This window comes from Leptonychotes weddellii, chromosome 16, assembly GCF_054177405.1.
Source record: "Leptonychotes weddellii isolate Sample4059 chromosome 16, ASM5417740v2, whole genome shotgun sequence".
Classification (NCBI taxonomy): domain Eukaryota; kingdom Metazoa; phylum Chordata; class Mammalia; order Carnivora; family Phocidae; genus Leptonychotes; species Leptonychotes weddellii.
In genome coordinates this window covers 49,304,821-49,325,975 of record NC_138384.1, presented here as the reverse complement: position 1 = coordinate 49,325,975, position 21,155 = coordinate 49,304,821, and the positions used below count along the sequence as shown (strand labels likewise).

Sequence of the window (21,155 nt, the reverse complement as noted above, 5' to 3'; positions counted from 1 at the left end):
AGAATCACAGGGGAGGTCGTCCACACCAGTGAAGGGACGTAACAGGCTCCCCACTGGCTCAGAGGAGGATGAGGACTATTGTTGCTCCAGAGCTCCCCGTGGGATTGGGCCCAGGCTGGACCCCAATTAAACTCCGTCTCACTCTTTCCAGCTTCCCTCACCACCTACAGGTTCCTCCTGAGAGCACAGCACCCTCAACAAATCTCTTGCACAAAAATCCCAACTAGTCTCAGTTTCCAAGGGGAAAAACGTCTACAAGGATATATGGCAATGGAGTGGAGTGACTGCATATGGATGGGTGGGTGGGTGGGTAAGTACACAGGTAACTGGATGTATGCATGACGTGCAGGTGAATGAAAGGTTGGGTGGATGAGAGGACAGTAAATGGTTGATGGGTGTTTGATGAGTCGGTGGATGATCAGATGGGTGAGTGGACGGGCGGATCAGTGGGTGGATGGATAAGGAGATAGACAGAGGAGGTACATGAATGGACAGACAGACGGAGGGAGGGATGGAATGCGTATATGGATGAGTAGGCAAATGAAAGGTTGGGCAGATGAATGAAGAGGCAGGTGAATGAATGGCTAATTTGAGTTTATGAGTGAAGGGCTGGCGGGTATGTGTGGAGGGAGATCCACATCACATGGAGACCCTCCACTCCATGTCTGACTACCACTAGACTATGTCCTGTTTCCCATGGGACACTGCTTGGTTGGGGAAATTCCAAGCTGAGGAAAGGAATGGACAACCCACTGAGATCTGTGGGGCGGGGCATCTGGGAAAGAGGAGGGAACCCCCAACTTACCTGAGAGTCTTCTGACTCGTCATCTCCCTCCACCGCGTTCCACTCCTGGGCCAGCCCAGGCTCTTGAGAAGACAGACCTGAGCACAGGAGACAGGACCACGAGTCAGTGACCAGGGCAGCTGGGGGTGGGAGGGAGGGCTCTGCCTGCTCGTCCCACCTGGCATCCTACCCTGTTCTCTTTCCTGTCACACTCACGTGCACACACACATTCTGGCCCACGTGGTTCAGGTGGTGCAGAGAGAATACGAGACCTGAATTCTGATCCTGTTTCTGTCATTACCCAGAAGACTTAAAGTGGGTCACCTGATGTGATCTGCCACCTGAGCCTTTGTTCCTTCACCTGTCAAATGGGTAAAACTGTCCCTTCTCTACGTGCCTCCTGCAAAAACTGAGTGAGGGAGCAGAGGAAAAAGTGTGGAATTAAGCCAGGATGAAGCAGGCTTGCCCAGCTTCCAGCCACCAGTGTAGACATCTCCCCATATTTGAACTTCAACAACCTTCTCACCCCTTAGCTGGATAGAACTAGGGGTCAGGCCAAAGATCGGCATTTTCCACTCCTCCTGCACCCAGGCTCCACTAGGAGCCCCCCAACCTCCTCCTCACTACCAGAACTGACACCCATATCATCCACACCTCCGTCCCAGGCCTGCTTGTCCCCTGTGGGAGAAGGAAAGACCCCGCCCCAAGTAGAAGCTCCAGCCTTTCAGGGGTCCCACCCTTGGTCCAGCTGTTTGAGCCCCAACCCCAGGAGTTATCCTGGGAATCTCTCTTGTCCTCCCCTCCGCACATCCATCTGCAAGAACTCTGATTCTCCCTCCCAGATGTGTCCCCAATCTCTGCAAGAACTCCGATTCTCCCTCCCAGATGTGTCCCCAATATCTCTTATGTCCACCACTGCCACATGTGGGCTTGGTCATCTCTCTCCCAGATGGTTGCAGGAAACTCCTATCTGGCCTCCCAGCTTCCACTCTGACCTCCTAATCCTACAGTTCATCCTCACACACAGCTGGATGCAGGCTTTCTCAACCTGGGCGCCATTGACCTTGCAAGCTGCATAACTCCTCGTAGTGGGGGTGGGTCCCGGGCCTCGTAGGGTGGGTCCTTGTCCTCTGCCTAGCAGCATTGCCTCGACCCATTTTGCCATTCAGATAACCCAAACTCCAGACTTTGCCAAACGTCCCCTGGGGAGGGGAGGTGGGATGCAACATGGCCCCCAGTTGAGAATCACTGAGTTAGCAGAATCTTTTTGAAACACAAATGAAATCCTGTCTTCCTCCTCTGCAAAACCGTCTGGCGGCTTCCCAATATTCAGATAACATACGCTGTGCGGCGGTCTCCAAGACGCCCCATCACTTGCTGGCCCCGGCTGGTCTCTACCTTCTTCCCCCGTGTCTCTGCTCTGTTCAGTCAGCACAGCCTCCTCAAACTCAGCAAGCTTGTCGCCTCTGCGGGGTCATCATCCTCTCTCGCCCTCCCTGACCACACTTGGGTCCCTCTCCGTCAATCATCCCATTTTACTGTCTTTGGAGCCCTCATCAGACATTACTTTTCTTTTTATTTCGTTCCTTGTTTATTGTCTGTTTCTCCACTAAAATCAGCTCTACTGGGGCCATCTTGTTTGCGGCTAGATCCCGAGCACCTGGTACATAGTAGGTGCTTGTGGTAGATTTTTGTTCCAAATGGCCTTCCACTTGTTCACTGGTCCCTGTGTCCACACCCCTGGGCAGCCCTCTCCCTCAGTGATACTGAACTTGACCATGCAGCTCACTTTAACCCATGGCCTGTGAGCAACTGGGTGGCCAGTACAGCTTAAAAAGTGCTTGCGAATTGAAGTTTTCCCTCCCTTTCCCTGCAACCATCCTCAGGAGAATACGCCTGGGCTCGCCTGCAGGAGACAAGGAGCCCAAAGTCAGCACCCTCAAACCAGCCAGACCCGCGAGTGAGGTCAACCAGCTGCCCCAGCCAGCTCACCGTGGATTTTCGGGCAAATGCAGGCTGTCCCCTGAGGCCGTGTCATATGCTGACCTGCAGAATCCTGAGCAGAGAAATGACTGTTGCTATAAGCCACTAAGTTTCGGGGCCACCTGCTACCCAGCAAAGGCTGATGGACACAGGGCTCCATAAATATCTGTCCACTGAACGAGTGAAGGGATGAGTGTTGTGTCTTTCCAGAGGCTCTGCTACAACCTTCCCCCCACCGCCCACGGGACGCCGGCCCCTCACCTTTCTCGTCACCGTCACAACTGGTGGCCCCAACCTCCACAGCCACCCAGTCTTTGGCGAGGGCGGCACGCTTCTCCCAGGCCCTGCTCTCCCGGGGAAGCAGCGTCTTGGCCCTCTCGGGCTCCAGCAGCCCCCGAATCTGCTCCGGCCTGAGGCTCTGCATCTTCCTGGGATGGAGAGTTTCCAAGGCAAGCCGCTCGTCCTCCTCCTGCTCGCGTTGGGTTCCCTGGGCACAGGATTCAGAACCTGGGGGGCTGACAAACATTTCGTCATTCCACAAATATTTACAGAGTGTCATCTGTGTCCCAGGCACCATCTGTAGGTGCCGGAGACACAGTAGTGATGGAAGCAGGCTCCCTGCTCCCGTGGGGGCTTGCATTCTAGCGGGCCCTGGGCGAGGAGAGACGGCGTGCCAAGTGCCCCAGAGACAAATAAAGCAAGAAACAGAAGAGGAGTTTCGAGGTGGGGGCCAGAGAGCGGCACATTCACACACAGGTTCATTCCACAGCCCAAAGCACACAGCCAGAAGGTTTTAGGAAGACAGAGTCGCCCCCAGATCCCCCCCGGCTGCAGTGAAAAGGGTCACAGTCTTTCCACCAACCCCCAGCAGCCCCAACTTTCTCCTTTGTTGGCATAAAAGAAAACCGAGAAGCATTCCCCAGGTGAGGGGTTAAAAGTCTAATTTAAAATGAGATGTTCTTTAGTATTCTCATTCTAGATCTTGTCAACCCAAACTTCAGGAGGTTGTTTGCAAGGAGCTGTCTGGACTACACTGTGTTACCCTTTACCTTGAGACCCTAAATCTGGTTTATGTTCTTATTCTAGAGATCTGTCCGCATTATCAACCTTGCATTATATTAACCTACCGGCAGCCCTCGTGAATAGTGATCTTTTTTAAAGGAGTAAATTCTCTTGGTATAGGGAAAATAAAAGCTTTTTAAAGCATTTTCTTCTTTAATTAGTTTTATGCAAATAAAAATTGTTATATCAAATTTAGAAACCACAGGGCATATAGTCTAGAGTCAAAGAGACATTAGCGACTGAACAATCAAAAGCATGTGGGGATCATGTTTGGAGTCAGAGTCAAAGAAACCTGGTGTGAAACAAACAAAAAAAAACTTTTTAAAGACAATCAAGGGAATTGATTATGGACTGGGTATTCGATGACGTCAGGGCACTCTCACCGCTTCTGTTGGGTGTGGAAATGGTCTTATGGACAGGTAAGAAAATATCCATCTTATTTTTTTAGAGATGTTTTTGTAGTGTGTAAGGGTCAACTGACATGATGGCTGAGATTTGCTCTAAAATACTTCTGCGGTTGCGCCTGGCGGGCTCAGTGGGTAGAGCATGACTCTTGGTCCCGGGGTCGTGAGTTCAAGCCCCACATTGGGCGTGGAACCTACTTTAAAAATAGGTAAAATAAAATAAAATAAAACACTTCTACAGTGAAGGAAAAGGACAGACAAAAGGGGGTCAGAGCAAACAAAGGATGATTTCCGAACCTGGAAAAGGGGGAGATGTGGCTCTCAGGGGTATCCCTGTGCCCGTGAGTAGCTCTGAAATGCTTTCATATCAGAAACTAACACATACACTGCGGAGATGCAGAATGTGCTCATTGCTTCTACGTTACTCATCATCACGGAGGTCTTCCTTGCGGACGGGGGCAGCTCCAAACCCTCGAAACCCAAATCTGAATGCATTTCCCCAGACACTGGTGCCCTCTGTCCCCAGCCCCCAGCACAGCCTGCCTCCTGGGTCCCCTGCTCTTGACCCGGGCTCCACCATCGTCCCCAACAGTGTCCACAGGCATCACTGTCCACTTGTCTCGTCACCCGCACATCCAGCGGACCACAAGCGCACCTGCTCGTCTTAGAAAATGCTGCCCCGCTCTGTTCTCCACCCTCTGTCTTCACCCTCTGGCCCACTCCGCCATTGACCCTGCCGATCCCCTTCCCTCGCCGCACTCTCCAGTCCATGCTCCTCAAGAGCCCCTCTGGTCAGGATGCTTTCAATGCTCCACACAGCGGTGCAGGGCAGGCCCTGACATGGCCTAAAGGCCTCCACCACCACCATCCCTACATTTTCCCTCCTCCTGGACAGCCCAGGAGGTGATCCTAGACGCACCCGGGACTATGAACCCCAACGAGGCAAGGTTCCCCCGCTCTTCGGTACCCTCTTTTATTTCTAAAAATTGAGTTAAGGGCGCCCAGGTGGCGCAGTGGGTTAAGCGTCCGACTCTTCATTTCGGCTCAAGTCGTGATCAGCGTCCTGGGATCCAGCCCGGGACAGGTTCTGCACCCAGCGGGGAGTCTGCTTGTCCCTCTCCCTCTGCTCCTCCCCCCACTCACCCCTCTCTCTCAAAATAAATTAATTAAATACTTTTTAAAATTTGAGTTAAAATACACCTAACACAAAATCCATCATCTTAGCCATTTTCCAGTGTACAGCTCAGTGATACTGAATGAATCCATTCACAGTGCCCTGCGGCCACGACCACCATCCAACCTCCTAACTCCTGCACACCTGAGACTCTGTCCCCATTGAACACCACGCCCAGCCCCCAGCCCCGGGCACCACCATCCCACTTTCCATCTCTAGGAGTCTGACTACCCTAGCTACCTACGTAAGTGGGATCACACAGTATTTGTCCTTTGGTGCCTTGCTAGGTCACGCTGCATAATGTCGTCAGGGTTCATCCACGGTGGAGCTCCTGTCTGAGGTTCCCTCCTTCTTAAGGCCGAATAACACATATTTGCTTGTCCATCCAATGCTGTAGCCACTGTGAAAAATGCTGCTATGAATGTGGGTGTGCAAATATCTCTTTGAGACCCTACTTCCATTTCTTTGGGGTATGTGCCCTGCAGTGGAACTGCCGGGTCGTAGGGCAATTCTGTTTTTAGTTTCTTCCGGGAACCTCCACACTGTTTTCCAGAGCAGCCACACCAATTCACGTTCCTAACTGTGCACAAGGGTTCCCTTTTCTCCACATCCTCAACAACACTTGTTGTTTTCTGCGTGGTTTTTTTTTTTAAGATTTTATTTATTTATTTGAGAGAGAGAGAGAGGAGAGCGAGAAAGCACAAGCAGGAGGAGCAGCAGAGGGAGAAGCAGGGTTCCCGCTGAGCAGGGAGCCTAACACGGGGCTCGATCCCAGGACCCTGGGGCCATGATCTGAGCTGAAAGCAGATGCTTAACCAACTGAGCCACCCAGGCACCCTTGGGTTTTTTGATAGTAGCCATACTAATGGATGTGAGGTGGTTCCACTGACAAAGGAAAAAGTCTGCGTTTGATGCTAATACACCTCACACCTCCCCCTCTGTCCTCTCTCTCAAAGAGAGAGCAAGCGGCTTCCTGCTCAAAGTATCCAGACAGAAGGTAAGGATATTGGTTTGTTTTCCTGTGCTTATTTTCATGGTTACCCTCAATACTGTTTAAAAAAGGGGGGGCGGATAGTGGCTTTCCATTTATAACAAAGTTTCCCTTTGAAAATTCATTGAGAAAAGACTTTAAAATTGCAGTGACTCAGGGGTCCTGGTGGGAGTGTATGTTGGCTCAGCCACTTGGAAAACTATCTGACAAACATCTACTAAAGCTGAACGCGCAATTTCCCTCCTAGATACTCACTCAAGAGAAAGGAAAACTCATGTCCACACAGACACTTGTACTCATGTTGCTATCAACTGTATTCATAAAATACAGCTGTTCATATTCACAGACAACCCAGGTGTCTATCAACAAGAGAATGGATAAGTAAGCCACAGTTTATTCATATGATGGAGTATTACTCAGAAATAAAGGGTACAAACAAAAAGGATACATGCAATAACATGGATGAATCTAAAAATATATGTATTAAACTGAGTGAGAAAAGCCAGACACAAAGGAGAACACATGTGTGATCTTATTAATTAAAAAAAAAAAAGTGTGAAGGAGCGCCTGGGTGGTTCAGTCATTAAGCGTCTGCCTTCGGCTCAGGTCATGATCCCAGGGTCCTGGGATCGAGCCCCGCATCGGGCTCCCTGCTCCGCGGGAAGCCTGCTTCTCCCTCTCCCACTCCCCCTGCTTGTGTTTCTGCTCTCGCTATCTCTCTCTCTGTCAAATAAATAAATAAAATCTTTTAAAAAAAATCTTATCGGGGCGCCTGGGTGGCTCAGTCGTTGAGGGTCTGCCTTCGGCTCAAGTCATGATCTCAGGTCCTGGGATCCATCCCCGCATCCGGCTCCTGCTCCGCGGGAAGCCCGCTTCTCCCTCTCCCACTTCCCCTCCTTGTGTTCCCTCTCTCGCTATCTCTCTCTCTGTCAAATAAATAAATAAAATCCTTAAAAATAAAAAAATAAAAATAAAAAAGTGTGGTACAGGCAAAGAAATCAATGTTGGTATCAATTATTGGTTGTGTTGGGCTGGGGACAGGGGGAGGGGCAGGGGAACTTTCTCGGGGTGCCAGAGATGTTCTATATCTTGATCTGAGTAGTGGTCCCATGGGTGAAGACATTTGTGCAAATTCACTGAGCTCTCCCTTCACTGAACTGGACACTTCATGCCCATTGCTCTGTGTGTTTTAGACCTCACTAAAACAGAAAACGAAAATAAAATACAAACTGTTTAAATTTCATGGAACTTTATTTGTGGTTTGCTGCACATGCCTGTTTCGGTATATATGTAAATAAATGTTGGTTTTGAGAGTTGCACATTGTATGTATTTTGTTGTGTTGCTTGAACCTGGTTCTGCGGTATCTTCAATATCAATGTTCATAAAGTTCTGACATTGAAAGGATGCTTTAGATATTGTATTAGTTTCCTAGGGCTACTGCAGCAAATTACCACAAATTGGGTGGCTTAAGACAATGCAAACTTATTATCTTATAGTTCTGCAGCACAGACGTCTGAAATGGGTCCCACTGGGATAAAATCAAGGTGTCTCAGGGCTGCATTCCTCCTGGAGGCTCTGGGAGAGAATCGATTTCCTTGCCTCTTCCAGTATCTTAAGCTACCTGCATTGCTTGGCTCCATGGCTCCTTCCTCCATCTTTAAAGCCTGCATTGGCCACTTGAGTCTTTCTCACACTGCATCACTGTGATTCTGACTCTCCTGCCCCTTCCACTTTTAAAGGTCCTCGTGATTGTTTTGCTCCCACACGAAGAATCCAGGATCACCCCCCATCCTCCAAGTCAGCTGATCAGCAACCTTAATCAGCCCTCACCCTGTAATCAACATATTCACAGGTTCTGGGGATGAGGTCGTGGGCATCTTTGGGGAACCATCTTTCTGCCTACCACAGGGATTAAATAAAAATGCTAGAAGAGGAACAAGGGAAGGGATGTGAAGGAAAAAGAATAGGGGAATGGTAGAGTGGGTGCTGATGAGACGACTTACAGAATAGTTGAAGGTGGGGGAAGAATGGTGGTAATAGGATGCTCACGGCTGCCAGCCTGGCAAGGCATGAATTTTTGGCTCTGCCACGCATTCGCTGTGTGACCCTATGCAGGCCACTTAAATTCTCCACATTTCAATGTGCCCATTCATAAAGTGGGGGTGTCGACAGAAACGGCGGCTACCTCACCGAGTCATTGTGAGGCTTCTGCTGAGACCAAAGGAGACTTCATACACAGTGAGTACCTGGCGAGTGGAGGAACACACAGGTTTTTCCTCTGGCTGGCTCATCCTTGCCCCTCTGTGTTGGCTTCTAGGAACGGTGCCCATACCTCAGGGCTGAGATGAGACATCACTTCCTGTGGGACCCCGTTAGCTCTTGCCACCCATGAGTGCTTGAACGTAAATGACTTCTTCAAATCATTTCTCAGCCAGAACCTTGGGCGAGACCTGTGCTGAGTACTGGGGATTTGCAGATGAATTCAACACCTTCAGCGGCTCACATTCTCCTGCAGCAGGAGGATAGCAAGCAGAGAGGAAGGAACAGAGCCGCAGACCTGGTGCTGCCACAGACAGAGATACCAGCAGCAAGGTTCAACCTCCAGGAGCTCGGCAGATCACAAAATTGGGATAGACCTAAAAAGATAAAGATGTCCCTCCCTGCTTTTACTTCACTGTTTGAAAGTGAAAATGAAATATGGGTCTAGAGAAATACTTCTCTATTGTAAGGAGGACGTGAGCAAATGCCAGCTGATGCCTGGGATGGGCAGAGGTGATAGGGTGTGGTGGGGACTGTGGCAAAGGAGAGATCCGGTCCCTGTCTGAAGAAGCCCAACCAATACTTGCCCGGTGAAAACGTGGGCGCAAGGTCTATCTTCTGATTTCACAGGAGAACACTGGAAATCTACAGGTTTAGATTATCTTCAACATTTTAAAATACTTTCCGATGTTTAAAAGGAGGACACATGTCAGTGAGTCAACTAATGCAGGTATTGGGGCTGTTAGTTTGCAATCTCGGTGTGCGCTGGGAAGTATGTAGAGGGTGCGAGAGGAGGCTGTAAGCATAAACATTTTCCAAGAAAAAAAACCATTGGTCTTGATGGAAAAGTTCGTGAGGGAGCAGGAGTAGGGGGTTATGTTTTGTTTTTAACATGAGCTATAATCGTGTGTTTAGACTGAGGGGAAAGAAGGCCAGGGAAGAGAGGTGACCGACGGAGAAGACAAGAGCCTGGGGGTCCAGGTCACAAGAGGCTGTATCTGGCTGGATGGAGAAGGGAGGAGGGGAGGGACAGAGAGAAACCTGAGGGGGTGGGAGGGGTGGGAAGGAATTCACACCTCACAGCCTCCGTGTTCTCGGCGAAAGAGCCAACGGGTCATCCCCGAGGGGAAGCGGTTGCAACAACGGGCCACCGCAACCGCAACGGTAACCCTGGCAGCCGCGTTCCCAGGAGCGCGCCAGTGTGTCGGGCCTCGCGGCGCACGCACAAGCCTTTTCCTACTGTAATCCTCACCCTAATTCTCCGCGGCAGATCCTGTTCCGCCCACTCTACGGACAGTGAGGGTCCTCACAGCCACACAGCTAATCGGAGCTGGGCGGGGGCGCAACACGTCCGACCCCAGTGCCCGTGTGCCCGCGCCCGGCCGCCGCAGGGCGATACGCGCGCGCCCAGACACGCAACGCACACAGACTCGGCGTGCTAAACGCACCGGGAGGGCGGACGCAGACGCCGAGACCCCCCACGAGACCGGGGCGCACGTGTCCTCAGCGACCCACGAGGGCGCGCAACGCAGGGTCATTCCCCGCCTCGCGCGGAGGCCGAAATTCAGCTGCCGTGCACGCGCAGCCGGGCAGCCCGCGCTGGGCGGAGGAGCAGACCCGACCCGGACCCAGCCCAGCCCTCTCCCAGCGGATGGAGTGGGGGACCCCCTCCCTGGACACGCACCCGTGGAATGCCTCCGATCCCACCGCCAAACGCAGACGCGCTCGCACACATTTACATGCGCGCTTCCCGGGTCGCCGCCCGCGCCCCCAGCCCCTTTTCGGAGCCCGCCTCCCGCCCGCGGGGGTCCCTCGAAGGACTCACCCTCCCCAACCAGACCCAGTCCCGGCACTGCAGAGCTGGAGCCGTGGCGACCGCAGCTGCGCAGACGCGGAGGCTGAGGGGGCGGAGGCTGAGGGGGTGGGGGTGGGGGGACGTGGGGGAGTTGGGAAGGGTGGGCGGCCTTCTCGCCGCCTCCCCTCTCCCCTCCCGGGGAGCCGGAGCCTGCAGTGGGGTAGGGAAAGGAGCGGAGGGGCCACAAGGATGACGCGGCTGCGGTGAAGTTGCTGGAGGTGTGGTGCTGCGCCGGCCTTGGGTCAGCCGCAGTGGGATGAGCCGTCCATCCCCCGCTGATGGGCACGGAGGTTATGCCCAACTTCCCTAGCGGCAGATGCGCGCCAAGGCCAACAACTTTCTCAGGCTCCTTGGTGATTCTCTATTCCGCAAACCCGGGTCAGGGTGGGAGGGAGGAGGGAGGAGTTGGGGCAGGGGTGTGGCAGCCCCTGGGACCCTGAGGCCAGACCGCCTGGGGTCGGAGGCTGGCTCTGCCATTTGCTACTAGTGTGTCCTTGGGTGTGTCGCTTAGCATCTCTGTGCCTCGGTTTCTCATTCTGCTTACCACCTCCCAAGACTGCTGTTAAGGTAAAAAATAAACCAGGCTTGTATGGTGCTTAGAACAGTGCCTAATTGTTGCTATTATTATCACTGTTGTTCAAGTTTTAGAATGTAATCACTACCTGCCAAATTGCTCTCCTGGAAGCTACACCAAATTTTTAGATTTTTTTTTTTCAGGGACCCACAAAGATCTTTATTTACAAATGAGCTGAGTGGTGGGTGGAAGGGCAGAGGGAGAAGGAGAAGCAGACTCCCTGCTGAGCAGGGAGCCCGACACAAGGCTCCATCCCAGGACCCTAAGATCATGACCTGAGCTGAAGGCAGACACTTAACCAACTGAGCCACCCAGGCGCCCTGGAAATGGAAATAAAATAAAAATTAATAAATCATAGCTAGAAGCTTCTACTTGATGTGGTAGATTGAATTATTGGCCCCAATTCACCATCACCCTAGCTGTGACACATCTTCACTCTTCATGGCGAGTTGAAGGGTGGAGAAGTAAACTCTGATTACCATGAGGCCACGGAAAGGTGAAGATGCGTCATGTGCATGAGCTTTTTCCCTTTGCTGACTGTGATTCATACTCTTCCACTATAATAAATCATCATGAGGATGCCTATATGATGAGTTCTGTGAGTCCTGCTAGCGAATCATCAAACCTGGGGGTGGTCTTGGGGACTTGCAACATAGCTCTCAAACCCTGGACCAGTACCTATGACTGCTCTTTGATCAGGAGTTGAGTACTATTGACATCTCTTTGGGGATCCATGAGTAGCTGGGAAAAGACAAATTAATGCTAGGTGTTCACTCATTCACTCACTCACTCATTCAGCAATTCAACAAATATTTATTAAGCAGCTGTTATGTTGCAGATGCTGCTCGGGGTGCCAAGACAACAAGAAGGCCACTGTGACCAGAGTGGTCAGGCAAGGGAGAGAGTAATGGGAGATAGGATCAGAGAGCCTCCCATGGTCTTGAAAGCCACAGCAACATCTTTGAATGTTATTGGTAGCTGCACTGGGAAACTATGGGAGGACATTGAGGAAGGGTGTGATATAATCAGTTTACATTTTCAAGGCATGACTGAAACGGTTGTGTGGGAAAAACTCTAGAAGGGGCAAAAGGTAAAATGGGAAGATCAGTTAGGAGGTTGCTGGAATAAACCAAGCAAAACATGATGGTGGACTGGAGTGATGTGGGGCAGTAGGGGTGGAAAGCCGTGGACAGATTCAGGATACACTCTAGAGATGGAGCTGAGAGGACTCCCTGATGGGCGGTATGTGAGAGGTAGGAGAAAGGAAAGAAGGAAGGAAGACTTTTGGACTTTGAGCCTGAACAACTAAGTGCCCTATAGTGAGTGCAGTGAGGAGGACCCACATTTTTTGTCTGTGAGAAAATCCAGAATACCCTCTTTGGGGCATGTTAAGTATTTGATGTCTGTGCTTTTTGAGGTCAACACCAGGAGAACCTGTGTTACCCAGATATCAGCATTCAGAAACTCTGGCGGTGAGGGTTGTGGAGTGGGCCCAGGAATGCTCAGAAGAGCACACGTAGGGGCGCCTGGGTGGCTCAGTCGGTTAAGTGTCTGCCTTCGGCTCAGATCACGATCCCAGGGTCCTGGGATTGAGTCCTGCATCGGTCTCCCTGCTCAGCGGGGAGTCTGCTTGTCCCTCTCCCTCTGCCCCTGCTCCTGCTCTCTTTTTCTCACTCTCTCTCAAATAAAGAAATAAAATTTTTGAAGAAGAAGAAGAGGAAGAGGAAAAGGGAGGAGGAGGAGAGAAGAACACATGTATCTGGCAGAGCCAGCGGCAGAAGTGGGCTCCTGACACTGTCCGCGGTGCTGAACCGGTCAGGCCTGAGCTGTCCGTGGTGCTGAATCTCTAGGCGGACTAGCTGGAGAGGGCTCTTCCTCTCTGCCTCTCTCCCTCCCTCTCTCGCTCCCTCACTCTGTCTGTCTCTCTGTCCGCCTCTACCTCTGTCTCCCTCTCTGCCTCTATCTCTGTCTCTGTGTGTGTCTCTCTCTGCCTCTTTCTATCCCTCCCTCTGCCTCTCTCTCCCTCCCTCCCTCTCTCTCTGTGTGTCTCTCTCTCTGCCTCTCTCTCTCTCTCCCTCCCTCTCCCCCTCCCTCCCCTTCCTCTCTCTCTGCCTCTATCTCTGTCTCTTTATGTATGCATGTCTCTCTCTCTGCCTCTCTCCCTCCCTTTCTCTGCCTCTCCCTCTCCCTCCCTCTTCCTCTCTACTTCTATCTCTGTCTCTGTCTCTCTCCCTCTCCCTCCTTCCCTCCTTCCCTCCTTCCCTCTCTCTCTGACTCTGTCTCCCTCCCTCCTCCCCATTTCCCCCTCTTGCCACCCTCACCCTCTCTCCCTCTCTCTCTTCTTCAAAGAACCAGTCTGCCTGGGAAAAGCCCTGCTGTTAGCTGAAACAAAGCTCTCTGGGCTGTGGGGAGCTCAGGATGAAAGCAGATGAGGGAGAAAACTGCAAAGTCATTTTTTTAATTAATATATAATGTATTATTTGTTTCAGGGGTACAGGTCTGTGATTCATCAGTCTTACACAATTCACAGTGCTCACCATAGCTGCAGAGTCATTTTTAAGAGGCAACTTTGGCTCTTAGGACAGCAGGGCCTGACTACAACCTGACTAGAATTATTAATGCAGAGTTTCCAGAGCATCTCTGAGGGGAAAAATGTACAAAAAGGAAATCAAGGGAAAAGTGCCCAGGATTCAGGCTCATGGTTACCTTGGGCTGGGGGGAAATGGGAGTGCTATATAAGCATATGTGAATTATTGGCAAGACCCTATTTTTATGTTATGAGGTGGGGTCACAAGAAGAATATTACTGTAGATTTATATAAATACTAGCATGGCTATATTTTATGCTAACCTGAATTATAAACATTTGAAATCATGAGCATTGGGGGCATTTTTTGAAATGAGAAGAAGCTTTACAATTTAAAATTCCTTTAATAAAAAACCCATAAGTTTGAATATGACCAGTTATGTACATTGTAAACTATACTTGTTATTATACTATCACTTTATTTATTTTTTTTTAAAGATTTTATTTTTATTTATTTGAGAGAGAGAGAATGAGAGACAGAGAGCATGAGAGGGAGGAGGGTCAGAGGGAGAAGCAGACTCCCCGCTGAGCAGGGAGCCCGATGCGGGACTCGATCCCGGGACTCCAGGATCATGACCTGAGCCGAAGGCAGTCACTTAACCAACTGAGCCACCCAGGCGCCCTATACTATCACTTTAGCTAGTGAAGAGACATGCCAAGAACTTTTGTTAGGATTAATCTTGAATTATGTGAGTTTTGAATTGTCCAAAGTCTTCAACAAAGAGTCCCTGGCATAAAATCCAGCCACTGTGGGATGGATGAATTAATGAATGAATATGTTTGTTTTTCCCAAAGATCTGGTCATATCACTCAAGAGACAGACATTCATAAAGCACCCACTATGTGCTGGCCATTGCAGGGAACATCCAGGATGCCTGAGGCATATCCCCTTCCCCTAAGAGGACGATTTCCACACCTTTTCAAGAGGCAGGAAGGCTCAAGCCTCTGATATGAACACTTTGATCAGCAAGAGTCACTGAAGTCTGACTCTTACCTACTTTTCTATCTTCTCATGGAGTTGTTAGCCTGGTGGGTTTTGATATTCCAAATTCTCTAAAGAAGCTGGAACTCATTACATTATATATATATATATTTTTTTTCTTGCTTCTTGTCTGACTCACCTTCTAGAATGTAGACTCTATGATGGGTAGGGACTGTGTGTTTCTAATTCATCCCTGGGCCTCTAGCACTTAGAACATTGTTTGACACATCCCAGATGTTCTATGAATGTTCTTTTTAAGGGTTGAGTGAATGAAAAGTGATGTTCGTAAACATAAAATATCCCAGTATCTTAATGATGGCAACTCATTAAATTAAAAAGATGAGTGAACTCAACCAACACATAGGTGGGCTGGATGCAGCCCATGGTCTGCACAGTTGAGTCATCTAACATCATGGAGTCATTATTGAGCAAAACTCTGCCATGAGACCATTCCATGGGCCGCTGATCTGTTGTTCCGCACTCTGGTCCCTTGGCTGTGGCCCAGAGGACAGGACTGTGGCATCAAGCAAGGAATCCTGTCAGCAAGGATCATCCCACAAAGAAAAGAATCTACTTACTCTTTTAAACAACTACAGAGAGAGGGCGCCTGGGTGGCTCAGTCAGTTAAGCATCTGCCTTCAGCTCAGGTCATGATCCCAGTCTCCCTCTGCCTGCCATTTCTCCTGCTTGTGCTTTCTCTCTTTCTCTCTCTCTGGCAAGTAAATAAATAAAACTTAAAAAGACTTAAACAACCACAGGGAATTAATCCCACTATGTGGCTACATGGTCTTTCCCCCAACTAGGAGACATTAAGGTTATTTCCAGAGAGTGATCATTTGGAAGCCTCAGATCTCTTGGAAAAGACCCAAATTCAACTTGTAAAGAGCCAGAATTTAACTCAGGGCAATCTGTCACCAAAGACCTTCTTATTTCGTTACTATTGAGAATTCTTCAGTTTATTCTGCAGGGGAAAAGACAGATGATTGAAGTGAGAAAATGCACCTAGTTGCCTAAAACCTTGAAGTATTTAGTCACTTGGGTGGGGGTGGGGAGGCTCTCTGGGGTGAAACAGAAAAATGGCAGAGTTGCCAAGTCTGCTTAGAGAAATACACGCCCTCCTGCATGCTGTTAGTTGGGTAATGTTCTTACCTTCATTTTACGGAACAAAATAGATCTTTGGGGACTGATATGGAAAGATCTTGAAGACACATCACTGCATGGAAAAAAAGAAGCTGCAAAACCACAGACACAGTCTGATATCACTCATATGAAAACCCAAAAACATAAAACAATGTCGGATATTTTCTATGGATGCATAGATGTGTATGTAAAGGCTTGGCAAATTTAAAACACGACTGGCGTTTAAGAGAAAAGGCTCACAAGATTAGCAAGTTTATCGAGGTTACATTTGTTCATTCATGATCAAACACCAGTAGTTTTGTTAAATGAGGATCACAGCCAGAAGACATATCTTCAAGTCTCAGCATGGCAAAACTCAGGGATTAAGTTTTTTACCACGGATTACAGGTTTACAGAAGTGTTTTATGATTGGGGGATCAGGACTAGACAGGGAGGCCCTGTTAGATTTGGTTAATCTCAGGGTGCAAACTAACTTTTCTTCCTGACTACGGTATGCCGTGAATGTGACAGTTTTGCTCCCATATGTACTGCTTACAAGATAAAAAGTTAAAATCCTAAAATACTGACAATATGAAGGCATATTTTAAAGTCAGAGATGTTAGAATGTAAAAAAAAAAGTGCACTTTAGCATCAAAGAAATATGATACATAGATTTAATTATTACAACTTATTCAGTAATAATAGCGTATAGTAAAAGACCTATATATATTTGGCATTGTTATTATGGGATGGGTAATATTAGCCATTGTTCTATGGATATCGTTCTATGGATAAGGAAAGTGAAGCTTAAAATCAATGCATTCCCAGATATGCACACAAAAATTGCACCTGTTTCTATGGGCACAGACACATCTGTACATGAGAACAAAAAGCACCCTCCCAGGGTGCCTGGGTGGCTCAGATGGTTAAGCGTCTGCCTTCGGCTCAGGTCGTGATCCCAGGGTCCTGGGATCGAGTCCCGCATCGGGATCCCTGCTAGGCGGGGAGCCTGCTTCTCCCTCTGCCTCTGCCTCTCTCTCTCTCTCTCTCTGACTCTCATGAATAAATAAATAAAACATTAAAAAAAAGCACCCTCCCAGTGCACCCCAAAACCACCAGTTACTCACCTCTAGAGCAGAGGGCTAGGGTTGACGAAGTGAGATCAGCAGGAAGTCTTGCTTAATATGTTTTGACCTTTGACAAAGAAAATGTGTTTACTTATTAACTGTCCAGAAATAAAATAAAATAATACTATTTAAAAAGGGATTTGGAGAAGGTGAGTCGCCCTCCAAGAGATGGGATGTCAATGGTCTTGCTCACCCCTGATTCCCAACACCTTCTGATAGCTATTAAACTGAGTCACCTGGCTCACACAACCAGTAAATCTCAGACTTGTGATTCAGACCTGAGAGACTGGCTCTAGAGCCTGCCCCTGTCCTGCTTCATGGGGCAGACTATTTCTGGAGGTTCTTCAACACCAGGAGAGGTGCCTCCCCTCCCCAGGCTCACCCCAGGATTGTCCATTACTGAGGGGAGGGGAGCTGGGCCATGGCTGGCTGTGTCTACTTTGTTCAGTCTTTGTTCTGGGTCTCCACAGCAATCCTCTTCCCCCAGAGAGGATCCCAGATCCATTCGTGGGCAGCCAACCTGTCTTTTCCTTCCATCTATGAAAGATGGTTGATTACCGTGGAAACCCTCCCTTGGATGTCAACCACCAGCTAAGGGAAAGACAGTCCTACCATTTGATTCCCTTCTTTGCTGGCCCTGTTAGGATCCGATGAGATGGGGGGGTGGGTGTATGTACATGGACAACATCTCTTGAAGGCTCCCAAGTAATGGTTGCCATAAGAGAACCCAGTGTTTGAAGACAGAACCTTGCTTTTTTTGTCATATATTCTTTTGTTTCCTTTGAGTTTTGTATCAAATAAGCTCTTTAGTGAATAATGAGAAATAAAGTACAAAGGTAGGTAAATTGTTAAAGGATTAGGATAAAATGAAAAAAGAACTGGACACAATGTCAACACAAGATGTATGGTGGCTTAAAACTACTTTTTAAGTCTGGCTCTGCGCTTAGTCCGGAGTCTGCTTAGGACTCTTTCTCCCTCTCTCTGCCCCTCTGCCCTGCTCACTCACTCTCTCTCTAAAAATAAATAAATCTTTTTAAAAATTACTTTTAAAATAAAAGTCGTGTCCCTACATGCTAAAAAAAGAAATATGAGCGATAAATGCACGGGAGGCACGCTGTCTTATTTTCTATTCTACCCGGTAGGCTTATATAATTTCATCATTACTTTTTTGAAAGGAAACATGAGGGTCCCAGTTTCAGGTAAGATAGGGTCAGTACCTCTGTTCTGTCTCTCCCACTAAAGAATTTCAATAAATCAGCAACCTGCATAGCAGTAGGAGCTAATCTAAGTACTTTAATCACGGACAGCTAGCACCCTTTTGGCGATCTCTAGGACGGGACAAGGCAGTAAGGTCAGGAGTCTCCCGTCAACTATTTACCAGCTTTCACAGAAGCATCTCAATAGATTAATAACCTGTACAGAAATCATGCTGCTACTACGTATATTTGCTCATCAAGGCTCTGCTCAAATGTCACCTTCTCAGAGAGATCCTCCCTGACTCCAAAGCCGAAGCAGCCTCCCCTCACTCTCCCCCTCATTACCTCTGATCGCACTCAGAAATTAGCACTAGTGGACCCATAAGACAAGGAGCCTTGGTTTGCTCACTGCTGAACTCCCAGCTCCTAGAACATGTCTGGCACAGAGGAGGTGCTCAGATATTTCTCGAAGGAATGACTCCCAGCTCACCCTGAAGCCTCTGTCCCTTGAGGTCCCTGCTTATCAGCGGATACAGTAAATCAAAGTACTTTCCTGTATTAGGCATCCACTTTCTTATTTCTTAGATGGCCTCTCTCCCACCGCTAAGGAGGAAAGAAGAAAAAAAAAAAACTCAGGCTCCTTCTTGACCCAAGTATCTCCTCCCCCTTTCCACACACTTCTGCTCACACCAACTTCCCTGTGTGACATTAAATTCGGCAGTGAAAAAATGCCACCTTCGCACCTGCCTCTCCTTCTCCTCCACTTCTTTCCCACCTCTCACCCTCTCTGTGAAGCAGGTGATCACCCTTAAGTAAACATCCCATCCCCATAGGCAGTTCTTTAAAGAAACTTGGGCAAAAGGAAGATTCTTCTTATGAATGTCCATGCTTTGGGAAATATTTACAGGGCAAGTGAGTATCCATGATGAAGGAAATGGAAAATCCATTGACCGCCCCCCCTCCCCAGAGTGGTGGTGCTGGGGGGGTGGGTGGAGGTAGATGGATGGATATAATCCCCTCCCAATATTTCTCCCTGGTCTTGAGAGACCAATAAACACTAGGGAGACTTGTTCTGATAATAGGCATGGAGCAGGGTTGCACTTAAACCTTACATCAACCTTAGGAGGTGATAATAAAATTATTATAATGATAATGTGACCACACGGAAGAGAGCCTATGTGCCAAGACCTGCTCTAAATGCTTCGCCGTACAACTCCATTTGTCCTTCACAACAACACTGTAAGGTAGATACTATCCCTTATCCCCAGTGTACAGATGAAGAAACTAAGCTGTAAAGAAATTAAGTCACTTTCCCAAGGTTCCTTAACAAGGGAGTGGCAAGCCCAGAATCTGAATGCAGCAGTGCACTGCCTGAAAGCTCTCACCTGGGCCCACCAGAGGCGCCTTGATGGGCAGAACCTAGTCACAAGGCCACACCTAGCTGCAAGGGAGTCTGGGAAATGCAGCTAAAACTTAGGGGTTCTAGCACTGTGGAAGAACTTGAAACAAGATACTGGTGGACAATGAGCAGTCTTCACCACCACCACCCCCACACACACTTTGACCTTCTCACACTTTGACCTTCTTCCATGTAGTTAAGATCCCAAAATTCAGGAGCTCATGGCCACTGCCCATGATGGGCAGGGCAGTAATTAAGACAGGCATTCTTACACATTGGCAGTGAGAGTGCCAACAGGGAAATTACTTTGGGAAGGTATACCAGTTAGCTATTTCAAACTGATGCCTCCTCTAGGTAGATAGGGTCTCCAACACCCAGCTAGTGTCAGAGAATTGCTTGGTGGTGTGGGGAAAAAAAAAACCACAGAATCAGAAGATCTAACTTGCAAAATCCTACGGCATCGTTTCTGCCACATTCTATTGGTCAAAGCAAGCCACACAGACAGCACAGATTCAAGGACTGGGAAAACAGAATCTGACTCTTGATAGCAGGTGCTGCAAAAAAAGAAAAGAAAAGAAAAAAGTGCCATTTTTAATATCCAAAACGAGAAAAATTTAAAAGGAAAATGGAAAGGCAGCCAAGGGGCAGAGAAGAGAAAGAACAATGAAAAACAAAACAAAACAAAACAGAACAAACAAACAAACACCAGTTCCTGGGAAGAGGTATTGTAGGACCACTCGGGTGCCCATGGGGCGGTAGGCAGAGCCTCCAGGGCAGGTGAGTTCGGCTCTGCCCATCCGTTCTCCGCAAATTCCAGGATTTTCTAGCTTAGATCCAAGTAGAGACAAAAACACAACCACATGCTACCCGCATCTTGCTGACCCTGTCCTGTGGCCTTTCCCAAATTCATTACGCCTAAGCCTCCTCCTCCTGCAGTTAAAGGACATTATATGGTGTCCAGAGTCTCTCAGGGGGCCTGGCACATAGCACGCACCCCATCAGTGACAGCAGCAAAGTCATCCAGGTATACGGCAAGAGGCGCACCTCAGAGACACGCGGTAAGGATGCAGTGGGTTAATCCCCGCCAAGTGCTTGGAACAGTCCCTGGCATTTAATAAACAGCCGGAAGTGCGGTCTTGCTGTTGTTGGTGTCGTTGCTGTGGGGTTTTATCTAGCGGGTCCTCGTAGAGCTCCCCTCTGAGAACGCCGTGGGCACGGACTCGTGTAACTCACAGAGCAACCCTGCGGGGTAGGTTTCCTTACTCGTAACTCCTTACCGGTGAGAAAACCGCGGCTGCGAGGTCCAACGACTCCTGGCCGGGATCCGAACCCAGGTGCACCTGGGGCCAGAGATCCTGCTCCCACCCAGGTCTAACCCATCACCTCCTTGTTCTTTTCAGTATTGTTGACCCTGTTTCCCTTCCTTCCCTTCTTCATTCCCTCATCTTCCTCTTACCCCTCCCCCTCGGCTCCCCACCCCGCCCACCTCCTCCGCTCCCGGAGCTCCTCGCCAGCCCCCTTTCCCGCGGCCCTTCCAGCGCCTCCTTCCTCCCCGCTTGCCCCCTCCGCTCCTCCTCCCTCTCACCCTACCTCCCCCCCTCTCTCTGTTTTCCTACAGCTGTCCTGTCCTGTCCTTTCCTGCCGCCCCCTCCTTCCTCA

General features: G+C 49.1%; 1 protein-coding gene across 14 annotated transcripts in view; it reads right to left on the bottom strand.

The window, feature by feature from the left end:
• SMIM17 (small integral membrane protein 17) overlaps positions 1–21,155 on the bottom strand; it is a 25,663-nt gene that overhangs the window by 3,219 nt on the left and 1,289 nt on the right. For 2 of the 14 annotated variants that reach the window (XM_031017189.2, XM_006746432.3), the window contains exons 1-2: positions 3,029–4,442; positions 806–882 (exon numbers count right to left, since the gene is read on the bottom strand). In XM_031017189.2, coding sequence (XP_030873049.2) covers positions 806–882; positions 3,029–3,407 — 456 coding nt within the window. In that variant the 5' untranslated portion in view covers positions 3,408–4,442. Of the gene's footprint in view, positions 1–805; positions 883–3,028; positions 4,443–10,483; positions 10,560–15,233; positions 16,830–16,901; positions 16,969–18,587; positions 18,701–20,540; positions 20,959–21,155 lie in introns of those variants that run through there. The other 12 variants (XM_081807851.1, XM_081807847.1, XM_081807844.1 and 9 more) reach the window with 12 other exon arrangements.